The sequence below is a fragment of the Alligator mississippiensis genome, chromosome 2, assembly GCF_030867095.1.
Source record: "Alligator mississippiensis isolate rAllMis1 chromosome 2, rAllMis1, whole genome shotgun sequence".
Classification (NCBI taxonomy): Eukaryota; Metazoa; Chordata; order Crocodylia; family Alligatoridae; genus Alligator; species Alligator mississippiensis.
Window position 1 is genome coordinate 27024563 of NC_081825.1, and position 15342 is coordinate 27039904.

Sequence of the window (15342 nt, forward strand, 5' to 3'; positions counted from 1 at the left end):
GCTTTCAGAAAGCAAGGAATGATGATTAACTTCAGCAGTGAAGGTGTCTTACAGATTTCAGAAGAAAAGGTACCTCTGCTATTAGCTAATGCTCCATTCTTGCCATTTATTTTTACTCAGATACATGCAGTACAGTTCAGCAATAGCATGCATCCCATGACAGTAAGCAGAAGAAAGAGTTTCTGAGTAAGTGAGAGAAAAATAAAGATGAAGTGATGAAAATTCAAGTATTTTGTCTTCATTCAGGTCATTGTAGCTCAGCTTATATCTTGCTTGTTAAACTTGGTTTGATTTTTCTGATTTTTTGCAGCTGAAACGTTCTCGGGAAACAGAAAGTCAGCTGAAACCCTTGGTAGAAAAAACCACGAGGATGAGTAAAAAGAATGATGACATGTTGCAGTGTATCCAGAGAATGGAAGAAAAAATTAAAAATCTTTCAAGGGAAAATGTAGAACTAGTAAGCAACTATTTCTTACCTACCAGAAGTCTCCTTACAATAAGCAACCTCCCATTCATAGCACCATGTACAGTAACTATATGTTTCAGAATGTGAGCAAGAGGATTGTGTTAATGTTACTATAGCATGTTTGAATGGTGTTGTATCCTAAAATCAAAGAGTTTTATTTCTTTGTGCTTTGTCTTGTATCAAACCACGCTGATTAAGACTATAGGCAGTTGTCTTTCAATATGTGAAGACTACTTGGGGGCTCTAAAAATAGAGGGTGAAAATCAGCGTCAATGTACAGTTGGATTTATATAGATGTATCTCTTGAACTATATATATTAGAAATGGGAAAGATATTGCTCTATTATATCTTTTAGTCTACTTACCTGGGAATACAGGATTGTTCCCTAGAGTATGTTCTCCAGTGCTTTTTCTGTTCTACTTTAAAATCTCATAAGTGGGATCATGCATTCTCTATGTTAGGTATTACCTTATTTCAGGGGCGGGCAATTATTTTGGGCGGAGGGCTGCTTACTGAGTTTTGGCAAGCCATCAAGGGCCGCATGACAGGCAGCCAGGAGCAGATGAACATTAATTTTCTAGATTTTTTTAGGGGGCACGTGGGCCAGATAGAATGGCCTGGTGGGCTGCATCTGGTCTGCTGGCCATATTTTGCCAGCCCCTGCATTATTTACCCAAATGTAAGGCCAGGACTCCTCCCTCCCCCCCCCCCCCGGTCAACACGGGGGGGGGGGAGGGGCAGGGGGAAGTCCTTTGTCTTAAATTTGCATACAAGGAAACCTCACTAAATACATTGTTTATTATTAAACTGCTGCCAAAAGCAGCATGTGCTCAGTAATGGAAACCAATTTTAAGTTGATTATGTGCAGCCAACAGTGAGCATGACTAAAACACAATATGTATTTCTATATATATAAATATATAAAATCACAATTCCTCTACCAATCTGTCCCATGGCTGCTATGGCTCACTTGACAGTCCAAAGCACATCACTGTAATTACATTATACACATTCCCATCTCATTATCCACCCAGCACACCTTTTAAGGAAAATGTTTCATGTTGCAAGCCAAATCAATTCCAAATCCATGGGTCATTCAAGGACCGTATTTGGCCCTACTACTGGCAAACATCCTCCACCTCCACCTAGGGCTTCAGATGTTTCCAAATAATTTGGCAGGCATCCTACGTGCAGGTCCAAGCTTGGAGGCTTGGGGTTCGGATGCCCCCAAGTTTTGCTAACCCTCAGCCATGTGGCTGCAGGAGCAAGCTAGGGAGGAGGTACACCTGGATAGTGCAACCCTTCTGAATATGTCTTAGTACTGCCCACTGAGCACAGTCCTTCTCTTTTTCAAGTTATAGTGAGCCGCTGCATTGCATACATTTTTATTTCCTTTCTTCGCACACAGCTGAGCCTCGCCTTTCTTTCCCATTTCCAATGATTCTTGTTTCTTCACCAGCCTTAAATGTCTGACAAACATCACCAAATGGGGCCCCTAACAATTTACCAAGTTTACCTCTGTCAACCGCTCTCTCAGCCCTGTTGCCTATGATTAGCATGGCCTTGCCCTTCATGAGGTAAAGCCAGACTAGGTTGTCCTATGCCTCATCTGCAAATTTTTTTTGAAGGATCCCAAGACTTGTAACAAGAACACCTAGTTTCTGACATGAGTGGGGACTAATTAGCATGTGGTCCCTTTGTGGGTGTATCTGGAATACACACGTATACTGAGCAGTGCTGGGCTGTGGGGTCACTAATGTCTTGAAATGCTGTTGACTCTGGTGGGGCCCAGCCCCATGAAGTATATGGTAATTCATGTACCTTTTGGCTGTGGACTAATATTATGCATAGCTTGTTCTATATATAAGAAAGTGCCAATGTGCTACTTAAAAATGTATTTATGGAGTACCTGTGCTAAAACTTGCAGCAGTTTCAAAAAATGTAAACTGCATCAACAAGCTTAGATGAACTAAATGTATGGATAGTATATGCAAATCACTACAGTTATGTTTATTTAAAGGTCAGTTTTTTCAGATTTGCTTCTCATTTCCATGTGCTCAGGGAGAGCAGGGTGTGACAGTAAGGAGGGGGGAAGGGGCTACAGAAGAAAAGTGTTGGGGGCAAAGAGCAAGGGGGCTACCTGACCCCCCAGGCTTATTTTCCCTGCTGTAGTAATGGAAGGTTAACAAATTCAAGACAAACCTCCAATAATTAGATTCTGTACCTAATTTATAAACTTTCCATATATGGAAAGTAATTATTTGTAGGTCATCTTATATGCAAGTAAATTCAGTAGCTCGGTGGCAAAAGGACCTTGTGGCTGTGTCTAGACGACCATGGCCATGCAGTATGTGGCACTGCAGACACGTCTGCAGCACCACACATTCAGGTGTTCTCCATGATGCAAGGTAGCAGTATGGCGGGTGGTTTTTTGACCCCAGAAGACCCCAGCATTAAAAAAACCTGCATGCAAAAAAGCAGGGTGGCACATTGCGGGTAGCATGCACCACCTAAAACCAGAGCCTGGTCAGCTGGAGCCACGCTCCGGCTGCCGGCCAGCCTCTGAGTGGCAGGATTGCCGTGGCTACAGCACTGGGAGGCCCCCAGGACCTCAGGTAAGGCTGCAGGGGCCAGCATAGTGTTGGCCCCAGCCTCTCCTACCCCACTCAGAGTAACCTGCCATGCGCCAGAGGGCACATGGCACAGGCATTCTCTAGGGGCAGTTCGCAGTGGCATAAGGTGTACTGTTGCTTCTTGTCCCCCAGGAAACAAATATCCACACTCATGTGGATGCGGCCTGTGAATCTGGGAGCGCTTGCTGATGAATCTGAAAACTCATATATTAATATAACACATGGAATGTTTTACCTACTGTTGTGGGAAGACACTTAAAAGAGGTGTTTTGTGTTAATAATGTAGCTTTCTTTTGCCCCCAGAAAGAAAAATTATCCACACAGCCAGCATTGAAGAGGCACACTTCCTTGAATGACCTTAGCAGCACACGAGAGGAGCAAGAAATTGAATTCCTGAGATTGCAAGTTATAGAACAGCAGCATGTCATTGATGATCTCTCAATGGTAGTATTTACCTTGTTCAGTAAACAACCTTCATTCAAACCTGTAATTTGAAACAATAATCAAGTTAATTTGGGTTGTGCAAAATGACATTTGGCATTGTATTGAAGTGAAAATACTTCTGCACTTTTTAAATTATTCCTTTTGTGGTAAATTCACAAGCTTCTTTGAAGCATCTCTAACCTTATTGCAATCACACAAAGTTGTTATCTCATGGTTTAAAGCTTCCTGATTGGTATCTGAAAAGGAGACAACCAATTTAAACCCTATTGCTGCTGAAAATAATTTTGATTAGGCAAGTGTCTGTTCACTTTGCATCGCTTCTTGATCTGGTGGCTCAATGTGGTGTGAGTGTAGATGATGTATGAGAAATGAGGTTGTGAATGCTTCTTACAGTTGCAACTAGATGGGAAGTGCTCTTGAAATAGAAATCTCAAATAAATTATTTTCCCCCATTTTGCACTGTGATGAAAAAAAGAAGTCAGAATAGCCAGTGTGTTGGTGGGTAGTACATTCATGGGGGCACTGAGCAGAGACTCGAACCTGAATCTCTTACATCCCAGATGAGGAGCCCATTCATAGAACTCATCTCGCGCTCGCGCTCTCTCTCTTCCCCCTACCCCTTTAAATAACTATGAATTTATAGAAAGTCTGCAGAATGAGTTCTGCAGTGGCTCTGTGCGTACAGGACTCACCTATGAGGTCAGAGATACAGATGCTTAACTTAGCTTTAAAAATTCCCCTTCTTTCAGTTTACAGTTAACATTTGCAAGACTGGAAGTGGCCAGCATCTTTATAGATTATTTTTTGTCTACTTACCCCAGTGTTTTCAGTTTTATGTTTTCTCTATCTATAATTGTAGTGTTGCTGTAGAACATGAAACAGCTGTCCCATTCCTCTCCAGAAGTAATTGTATTCCCATAACGATTTGTAAAATACCTGAAACTGAAGGTGCTATTTAAATTATCATTGTTATTCTGAATTCTTTTATGCTTTTCCTAAACTCATCTTCTGGAACAGTGTTGGCATAGTTGGATTTGTTTTCTGTGATTATTATTACTAGTATACTGTGTCCCCTGGCAGATGTTCTATTAATCCCACAATTAAGTTTAATTGCATGATAAATATGCTGCGTGCCACATATATACTTAACTTCATGCCATGAAATGGCTTATGAGCTGCAAAAAGAATTTACATGTAACGTAGAAGATATTTGTGACTTGTTTGTATGTATGGCTTTAATTTGAGCATATAGCTTTCTAAGAGGGGCTGCACACATGGTTTTTAAAGGACCTGGCCTATCAGGATGCCAGGACTGGGGAGCCTTTCCTTGATCCTGGGATCCCAGTGAGCTAGGACTTCTGAAAACCATGTGTTGCGTGCATGCTTTTCAGATGTTCCAGTGCATTGGAATCTTTCAAAGTAGCATGTGCAGCCCAATGTGTATACAACTCTTAGATGACCTATTGCATTGGGACCCATTGAGCAGGGTAAGTTGATTGGCACCCTGTAACTGGCACTTGCAAACTTGTGCCCCAGGCTCCCGATACTGGTACATCATTTGGATAAAGGGAGACAGGGGGCTACCTATTGATTTTACCTCCCCCTTGGTTCTCGTTCCTTTAGGTCCACTATATATTTTCCTGCATCCCCATTGAAACTCGGGTCACTGTTCCACAGTTAGCTCTTGAGGAAAGAGAACCAGAACTGTCAGAAATGTGGGCTTAATATTTTACAAAATCCAGGCCGGCCAATTTCCAGACAAAGGAGACTAAATATTTTTCTGCCTTTGGCAAAAACAGTTACTTTGTTCTTGGTGAATTGTAACAATGCTTTGAGCTTCCCTCATGCTTTAAGAAGGTATTAATGATGTTTCTTTTTGTTATATATAATCTAAGTATGTATTAAAGAAATGGCATGTTCTCATTGTTTCTAGGAAAGGGAACGGTTGTTACGCTGTAAAAAACAGAAAAGGAAGAGTTTGAAACCTCCAAAGGTGAGAACTGGATATTCTAGCATTTTAATGTAATATATTTGATCATACATATTTCCTGTATAAAAAACAGGGTACATATATGTCAGCAGCAAAACTTGCCCTGACTTGCTCAGAAGTATTTAATCCATTTACTCTACACACTGGCTGTATACTCTTCCTTCCTAAAATAAATAAAAATAGAAAAAAACCTCAAAACCTTCTCTGAAAGTTTCTTGTGATGCTTAGAAAGCTTTATAAGAAAATATTAACTCACAAGTATCCACTGTGGACTAAATTTCTGACTTAGGTAACTTTAAAAGGGATATGATTTTTCAAGGAGTGGCACGTAATTTTCTGAACGTTGGGTCCCTTAAAGTAGATCAAGTTGGACATGCATCAGATTACTGTTCCCATGCAAACTTATGTTCATACTTAAAAATTTAACTTGAATAGTATTTTGTATAAAAATAATAAAATCAGAACATAATTTTTCTCTACACCTCAAGAAATAAAAATTATATGAATTTATTTAGAGAAGAGTGGATTCTATTTTAACTCTTCTTGTAGTTGTATTGTATTAATATATGTTAAAGGAATGAAGATAACACTGAACTGTTAGCTAAAAATTCAGTTGGCAAATGTGTTTTAAAGTGATTTACCTAGTTCGAGTAGCAGAAGTGAGACGTGGTAAGGTTCTGTCTGACATTTAAATAGCACTTCAATACTGTATTCTGGATGGTATACTTGTGAAGTCCTCATGGTGGCGTTTTTTTATTACTTTCTCTTCTCTTCTATCCAGCAGCTGAATATATGCCTTTTGTTTTGCTCTTCACTAGAATTATTTTAAAGGATGGTCATAGTATTGCATTTGTATCACAGGGAGAGAATGAGTTAAAAAAAAATATAAGCCTTTCAAATGGTTTTGACCTACCAAGAGTCTAACATCAGCTGACTGTAGAGACAACAGATCTGCACCATTATTGTTCAGCATAAAGTGACTGGAAAATCATTTGCTGCTGACTAGATAAACATGAGCTCTTCAAAACTAAATTGAACATGGCTATATCAGTTACTATGGCCATTATTAGAATAATTATTACTTTTCAGTGATGAGTCTAACACTATTTAAATTATAGTTGCTACAATTTTACAATCATTCCAATAAAATTAACTACATTTATTTTTCTTTTTATGAGCTCATGGTAGCTGTTTGTGTGACATAAAGAATAGTGGTATGATTTGAAAGACAGACTATTTTTTATACTAATTTTAGTTAGCAACTAGTCTTTTATTAACAAGACGTATAATCAATTTAACTCAGGCATTTTATATAAGGTACCCTTTCACTCCACCATCTGAATGAGAACAGCTTCTCTTCCGTCTGCCATGTGCCTAGCATATTGTTTTTCCATCTGTTTACTTTGGCTCATGAAAGCTAGAGTTGAACATTTTGACTGAGAAGGCAAATGGGGTTTGGAGTTAATGTATTTCTGTTCATACCATCGAGAACTTCCCTCCCTTCTTAGAAGATGTTTTTCATTAATATTTAAATTGGACACTGTCCCAATTCTTTTTAATTTCCCTGGAATTTTGCTGTATTCACAACTCACAGATTAGACTGTCATAATTTAAAAAAAAAAAAGAACATCTTAGATATTTCAACTTATAAATGCTCAGAATGGCCATTGCCTGCCACAGTGGTGGCAGATGACAGAACAAGGAGCAGTGCTGGTTTCAGGTTGCAGTAAGGGAAATTTAGGTTAGATATTAAGAAAAACTTTCTCACTAGGAGTGTAGTAAAGCACTGAAACATGCTACCCAGAGAGGTTTTGTAACATTTGTCTTTGGAGGTTTTTAAGACCTGGGTAGATAAAGCCTTGGCTGGGATGATGTAGTTGGGGATGGTCCTGCTTTAAACATGGGGTTCGACTAGATGACCCCCCACAAGTCCCTTTGAAGCCTAATTTTCTATGATTCTGTTATCTGTAAAAGGGATTTTTAACCTTTAGGACAATGGCTCATTCTAAAGCGTTAAACCAAGTGGCCAGGTCCTAGGGATGCCCTGCAGGGTGTCTAACAGGTGATAGAATGAGTTAAATATGGTCTCCAGTGTAGATCAGTTCAGATTCATTCCAGTTTGAGAGCATCCATTGCTTTAGGGAGACCTAAGGCCTCAAGAAAATATGGAAAGCTGTACCAGATGTAAAGAAGCAAGGAAGGTCAAACATGTGATTAGTTTAAATGTGAGCTACATTGGATGCTGATGGGACGTGTTGAGGGAACAGGAAATTCTCTACGTGATTTTTTGAAGTGGGTGAAAAGGTTCCTTTGGTACTTCTTATAGGAAAAGGGAGTGGCCCTTGTTGAAAGAGAAAATGTGAGGAGGGAGGCATGGCTGAGAGAAGAGAGACTGTCTTTTAATATAGAACTAGAGCTGGTCAGAACAACACTTTTTCCATTGTCTCCTGAAGTTTCCATTTAGATAATTGTTTTAAGGAAAAAGTATTTAGTATTAGAGGGAGGAACCAGGTACAATTATTATTTCCCCTCCTTACTAGAAAATGGTATCTGTGGCTGTTGATTGTGTGTTTAAAAGATGCATGCTGTTTTAGGAATATTTCACATTTCTGTTGCTAGCAGAACATTATTTACGGACTGCAGATGAGGTATTAGAATCTAGGCTGCTGGTGGTGAGTCTGATTGGATTGTTGTGTCTGAAATGCATTAATCCAGTCTTTTCAGCAGGTGTGCCACAAATTATCCCCACACCTTCTGAGGGTCACTCTCATCCCTTCCCCTGCCCAATTTGCTGCTCTGCTTTTGTTTCCACCTTTTCCTCCCTGTCTGATCTGTTGCTCTGCCTTTTTCTCCCTGCCGGATCTGCCACTGTGCTTCTTGTACTTTGTCTTCTGCCATCACCCCAGGCTCCCCCAAACTGTTGCTTGTCATATGCAAAGGCTGCCCATGCCACATGTGACACATGTTCTGCAGGTTGGCCACCCCTGCTTTAAGGGATAAAGGGAAAATTGTAACTAGAAAGATGGTAGGTACTATCAGAAGAATGTATTTCCCATGTTCTGTATAAAATATGTATAAAAGGTCTCTGGATTAAGCCCTGCTTGTGTACATTAGTTTTGTTTGTTTCTTAATTCCTTCATGAAAAAATACATTAAGCTAAAGTTAAGACTGAGGGTACATAGTACAGGGATGTCATGATTGTGACAAGAAAAAGCTTTAGCTCTTAAAAAAGAAATTCGGAGGTCAAATAAAATATGAAAAGATGTACAAGCCCAGATCTGGAAGCTGTGGAAATTCACAGTTAAGGCACCTAAACAACCTTCTTCCACTGCTCTTAGGAACCCCATGGGATAACCATGCAGTTATGGTAAATGTATGTTGGCGTTTACAGTCCCGGACTAAATAAATTGAATTTTAAAGGTGTATTGGATTTTTCATATTTTTAATATTTGGTGTCACATCTGGACTAGAATCCTTCCTGTCAGTAGGTACCCTAGCAGTTCAACTCCTCTTCCAATGCAAAGGCTACCACAAACAGCTTTGACTCCATGATCTGATCCAAAACTATGACAAACTGGAAAATTCACTAACAATGAGACTGTCTTGATTGTGCATAGCTCCCATTACAGTTAATTTCTTGGGCATTTTATATGTGCACCGGAGATGTAACTTCAAATGTTGTTGCCTGGGTGGTATGGGAAGGGTACTTAGCTCTTCACACAGGTGGCAGTGGCACAGGCTCCCTGGGCACTGCCATCTGGTACCCCCTATGAATCGGCACCCAGGGCTAGTGTCCTGGTTGTGCTTTCCACCCCAAAGTTACGCTGTGGTGTGCATCCGTGGGCAGGAACTTGACTGTTTTGCCCTAGAACAAGATGTCAGAAATGGTTCGGTGTCACCAGCTAAATAGTTGAGCCCAGCAAGGTTAATAATCAGACCAAACTAAATAACAAGCAGTATGGGGTTTCCACAAAACTTTGGTATAACAAAAAGGTGGGGAGGGGTGTTAGTATGGAATGAAAGCTTAGACAAACAAAGGCAGATTTGGATCTAATGGACGTTGGATCTATTTATGTATAGACCTGTTGGATCTTTTGGAAATCCCAGCTCAGTAAGGAAGCTGTAAACAAGGTCTCGCTTTTAGGAAATCAGTTTTCTTTCAGACCAGAGACTAAAAAAATAGTATCCACAGAACTTCAACTCAGTGCCCTTCAACCCATAGCTTGCTTAAATTTGAAGGGCCGTGCACAAGGGGGAAAAAACCCAAAGGTATTTTCTAAAACAATATGAATCTGGAAACCTGAAAACTATTCAGTACTATGAAAATTCATTTGTTTTTGTCTCTCAAATATGTAGAAATTTTCTGTCCAAAATAACGGCCATGTATATGTACAGTAGTAGAGTAGAGGTAATTATGAGGATAGCTGTTAATTAGAAGAGTTATACTATGTGAAAACTTATTAATATATCACAGAAGGAAAATAAACTGTTGTCACAAATCTTGTGCCTGGCTCTCTGAATGGTTAAATGTAAAAACTATAGTAATTTATACAGTGGTTTTGATGCAGTGTGAGCTGGCCTTTTGAATGGATTTGGGCCAGATTCCTTCTGTACCTAGCTTTTCCTAGAAAAAGCGAAATGATGTTAGGTGTTCCTGGTCCCATCAGGGCCCCTCCAGTTTAATGGTCTGTATGTGGGCTGTCAGGATACTGTCTGTGGTGCTATACCCCTAATGATCTCATTGTTACAAGAGATTGCGGGCTTTTGGTTCTCTTTTGCTCTGGCATGCATCAACCGATGCATCTCAAGCGAAACCAAGGAAGTGATTCTTCTGCTTTACTGGTAAGACCACAGGTGGAGTACTGCATCCAGTTCTGGGTGCCGCACTTCAACAAGGACGTGGAAAAGCTCGAGAGAGTCCAGAGAAGGGCCACCCATATTATCAGAGACTTGCAAGGGAAGGCATATGGGGAAGAGGTGAGGGACTTGGGTCTCTTCAGCCTAAAAGAAGAGAAGGCTGAGAGGGGACTTGGGAGGAGCTTACTACTATATTGGGGAATACATCAAGGGCTCAGTGAACAACTGTTCACCGGGGCACCCTTGGGGAGAACCAGGAATAATGGCCACAAACTCCTGGAAGACCGTTTCAGGCTTAACACTAGGAAAAACTTCTTCACAATCCGGTTTCCAGACTGGAATAAACTCCCTCCACAGGTGGTGCAGTCACCCACCCTGGAAATCTTCAACAGGAGACTGGACAATCACCTTGCTGAAGTCACCTGACCCCAGTTGTCTTTCCTGCCTCATGCAGGGAGGCTGGACCCAGTGATCTCTCGAGCTCCCTTCCAGCGTCTTACAATCTGTTAATCTTTCAGCCCTGGAGGTACCTCTAATATTAACAAACTACTTTTCCAGCAATTTTGTGCGGGCTATATATGGTTTGCCTAGTTTTGTATTCATTAGGGTTTACTTTGGTTCATGCTACTAGCAGGGCCTCTGTGTGATTTATATATGCACTGACCAATAGTTGCATTAATCCATAGCCCAGCAAGGCCTAGTGGAGCATCATTATTATTTAAACTTTATCTTCCATAATTCTTCAGCATGTAGCAATTGTTCTGAAGCTACTTGTTTCTGTTTAGTATTGACATCTAGAGAACAGTATTGCTTGCTAGCTGAAACAAAATACTTTAAGATGTGCGGTACTGAGGTCCTCTGATTAGATTAGAAGAACGTTTGTCTTAACTCATCCATAATCTTTTGAGTCTTACCATGTTGGCATAGCATTAATTCGTTTGCTAAAGATGTATTTATTTTTCCCAGCTAGATTTTTTTTTTCAGCTTAGTGTCTAGAGCACATTCAGGGTGCATCTGCATGAGCAGTTAAGATGCGTGAATAAACTTTGGAGCTTATTGCTCCCGGGTGTGCCATTTGAACGTATATCTAGGAGCAATAAGCTCTGGAGTTTATTCATGTGCAGCACAGTAAGCTGGGTCGGAGCAGCCCCGGCTGGCTGGGGCCCCCAGTGGTAAGCCTGCCAGTCCAGAGCTGCTGCCTCTGGCTCAATATGCTGCAGAGGGGCTGGCTGGGGCATGAGGGTGCTTGAGTTCGGGGCTAGCCAGCAGGCAGCCGCAACACTGAAGCACTCTTGTGCCCCAGCTAGCTGTGGCAGCATCTACACATGCATTGCTGTGGAGTTTTTTACTCCACAGCAGGATAGTACTTGTATTTACAAGTGCTATCCTGCTGCAAAGTAAATTGGTTTACTCCAACCTAATGGGGTGCATGTGTAGACTCCAAGACATTTACTGCACAGTTAGCCAGCTGCACATTAAACACTTTGCGTAGATGTGCCTTCAGTGTACCAGGTTACTGTTGCTACTGTAGCTTTGCTGAGCTCTCTTTAATTGTCAGGGGATGTATGAGTCTCTAGAATACTGCTGGCAACTAGTGGAGATCTGTAAGAGGTAAAAAGCTGCATAGTGGGGTGGAGCTTAATAACCTCTGTAAATGCAAGACACCAAGAGAAGAAACATAATAACCACAGAGACTCAGAGATCCTTGATTTTTCTTCCATGAGGCAAAGCTGCTAGACCTGATAGAGATTTCTTAATAAATTCATGTAACATTGGACTACTTGAAGTAAAAAGAATATAATGAATAGGTGTCTCATTTCTGCTTATGATTTTCTTTAGGTCAGGGTTTTTTTTCAATCTTCTGACTTATTTCAGAGTGAAACAATGAAGAAATCCTGTCGAAGTATTTCTCTGTAGACTGGTATTACAGTCATGTAATGAAAAATGGAGTAATTTAGAAATCAGCAAAATTGTCCACTTTATTTGGAAACTGTGGGACTCTGAGGACTGCTTTATTTTTAATGACCTTTAAAATATAAAATAGATTTGTGATTTTAGCGAAGTGTTCACTTTTCACATTGTTGTAATGGAGTACATATTCCTTGTTTTATATTTTTCTTTCTTTATTTGTCTCTGTGCTCTGGTGTGCCTGTATTTTTCTGGCTGCCAAGAAATGACTTATAAGCATGAAGGTAAGAAGTTGTAAGTTAGCTGACTTTTTCTCATTGCAGTGAAATTCAAGTCTGGTCCAACTGGTCTTTTTTTTTCCTGTTTTGAGTAATTACTTGAAAATAGATGTAATGTTAACATAACCTGAGAAGACAAACCTGCTGTAGCTGTAAAGAAATTAAATTATTTGCAGGATTATCTGCTCAGTTCAAACTAGCGTTGTAATAAAAATTATGTGATTGTCTGCATACAATATGATCTATATATTCAAGAGTGCATTATAGGTTTTATGTGAGTTTTAATCCAAAAGGAGTTGTCAGTGACTTTCAGAATGTCTTACAGCTCATCATATTTTGAAAACCTATTTACTGTGTTTCAGAAATTTTGTAGAATATTCACGCATCATTAATTACAATGCTTTAATGCACTATTATATTATAGATATATGTGAACATATTGGCAAAGAAATATACATGTAAAAGGTGCAAAATATTTTCTTTGCACAGATTATTGCCAGATACTAAGCTATAAACATCAGCATGCCACCAGCACTGGAGATTTAATATTTTCCTCTGACAATTGTAATTTAAAATTAACCATTGAATATCTTTTCGCACTGCTTTTAGCACTGTGCTTGAATAAGTTGTATAATTTCAAGAGGTTTACATGTTTAAGGATATTCTAACATTGATACAGTTATTCAAACAGAACATCAAAGTAATACATTCTGTATTAAAATAAGGTATAGTATTATATTTTGGTTCATTCTTTTAATTCTACCATCATTGTGCAATAGCTAAATCCTGCATTCTGCTCACTACAAATATTTCCTCGGAAGAGTAAACATGCAAGTTCTCAATTGAGATATGGTAATTATATATGTTTTATACAAATACATGGAACAGATTCAGTCAACATACAAAATTGGCTTGAGCATATGTAGTACTTGACGGACTATCCTTGAAGTTTTAGCATTTCTCAGTGTTGGAGGAAAGACTAATTATCACTTATTTATTCAAATGTGTGGATATTTCCTGGTGGTTTCATGCTGAAATGTTTAAATGAACAAAAAGTAAACCTCTATTATCAGTTGAGGGTTGGAGCAGCTACTGATATTTTTAAATGAGTAATCTGTTCTGTTATAGAAACTAGAAAAAATTATTGTCCGTGTGGGCTTGCATTTTTCTTTTTCTTGCTTAAATCAAAATGTTAGCAACAGTTTAATGTGTGGCAAAAAGCATCTCAGCTATGATAAGCCTTCTTATTTTCTTCAGTTTAATTAACCTGTAGTTGTTTCCTATAAGTCTAGTTAGGAGCATCTTGTGTGATTCACATCCTGATTGTGTACCATTACATGTGTTTTGTCTTTCTGAAAGCTGTATAATGAACGAAACACCTCCCCTACTGATTTACTGGTGAGGGACTTTGAGTAGATGGCAGCCAGTACAGCAGTCCCAAAGGGCAAGAGAACTTGCCTTGCAAAACTGGAGAATTGCCTACTTCCTTCCCCTCCCCCCTTCCCCAGGTTTTTTCCACCCTCTACTTCCCATTACCTGAAGCAGAAAGATTGAGCCAGCGATTCCCAGGCTTGGGGCATAGTATATCCAATGTAATCTTGCCCAGGCTTTTAAAAAAATTCTTGTTCCTCTTTAGCTGTCTCACTCTTGCTGCATTTTCTCGTAATGAAAGTTGTCTTATTGTTTTAGGGATGCGCAAAGCTTCAGTTGCTGATTCGGTTCGGAGGAGATTCGGCCCGATTCAGGGACCAAATCTCTGAATCCAAATTGAATCAGGAGACCAAATAAAAGCTCCGAATCGATTCAAAGCATCTGAATCGATTTGGAAAAGATTTGGCCGGTTCGGATATTCAGCCATAGACTAAACAGGCAGCTGACAGCTGCCTTGAGCTGGTAAGTCTGTTGGGGTTGGGGGAGGGAAGGGGCATGTGGGAGGGAGGGATTGGTGCTGGGACAAGCTGCCCAGCTGGGGCAGGGGGCATGTTACTCAGGGAGGGGTGCGGGAAGGCAGTGCTGGGAGTGGGGGCTCTGCCCTACTGCCACTTGCCCAGCTGGCGCATGGGGGTGGGATGCAGGCACAGCTCACTCCAGACGGAAGGGGGCAAGTGACAGCAGGACAAAGCACCCACCCTCAGCACTACCATGCCCGCATCCCGCACTCCCACATACCAGCTAGCAAGCAGTGGCAGGGCAGAGCCTCCACTCCCAGCCCTGTTGCAGGCATGACAGCACTGGAAGTGGGGACTATGCCTTGCCATCACCCAGAGCAAGCTGCACCTGTATTGTGCCCTCCCCTGTGCCAGGTGGGCACACAGCAGCAGGGCATAGCCCCCACGGCTCCCCTTGTCCCCCTGCCCCCAACTCCCAGACAGTGCACAGTGTCCTGCCGAGCCATGCTGTACCTCCCCCTCCCCCCATGCAGTGCGGGCAGTGAAGAGCAGTGGGGATTGCCTCCCTGCTGCCTGGCACCCTCACGGGAGCTGTTGCATCATGCAGGTGCAGTGCGGTTTGGCAGGATGCTGCATGCTGTCTGGGAGCTAGGGCGGCTCCAGCAGTCAACCAGAGTCCAGCAGCACTCAGCCCCAGAGGCCCCAGCTCCCAGGCAGTACGCGGCACCCTGGTAAGCCATGCTGCAGTGGGTCTGACTGATCGCATGTTTGAAATCAGGAGGGATATTATTTTTTTCTGTTGGGCCACTATCTCCTATATAGTGTGACCAGAAGTCAGGTATAAATCGAAGAAGGTCTAGCCTAAGTGGTTTGAGT

At 41.0% G+C, this 15342-nt stretch overlaps 1 protein-coding gene across 4 annotated transcripts in view; it reads left to right on the plus strand.

The window, feature by feature from the left end:
• JAKMIP1 (janus kinase and microtubule interacting protein 1) overlaps positions 1-15342 on the plus strand; it is a 219638-nt gene that overhangs the window by 182024 nt on the left and 22272 nt on the right. For all 4 annotated transcript variants that reach the window (XM_059721563.1, XM_059721566.1, XM_059721564.1 and 1 more), the window contains 3 exons: positions 311-457; positions 3404-3544; positions 5478-5537. In XM_059721563.1, coding sequence (XP_059577546.1) covers positions 311-457; positions 3404-3544; positions 5478-5537 — 348 coding nt within the window. The remainder of the gene's footprint in view (positions 1-310; positions 458-3403; positions 3545-5477; positions 5538-15342) is intronic.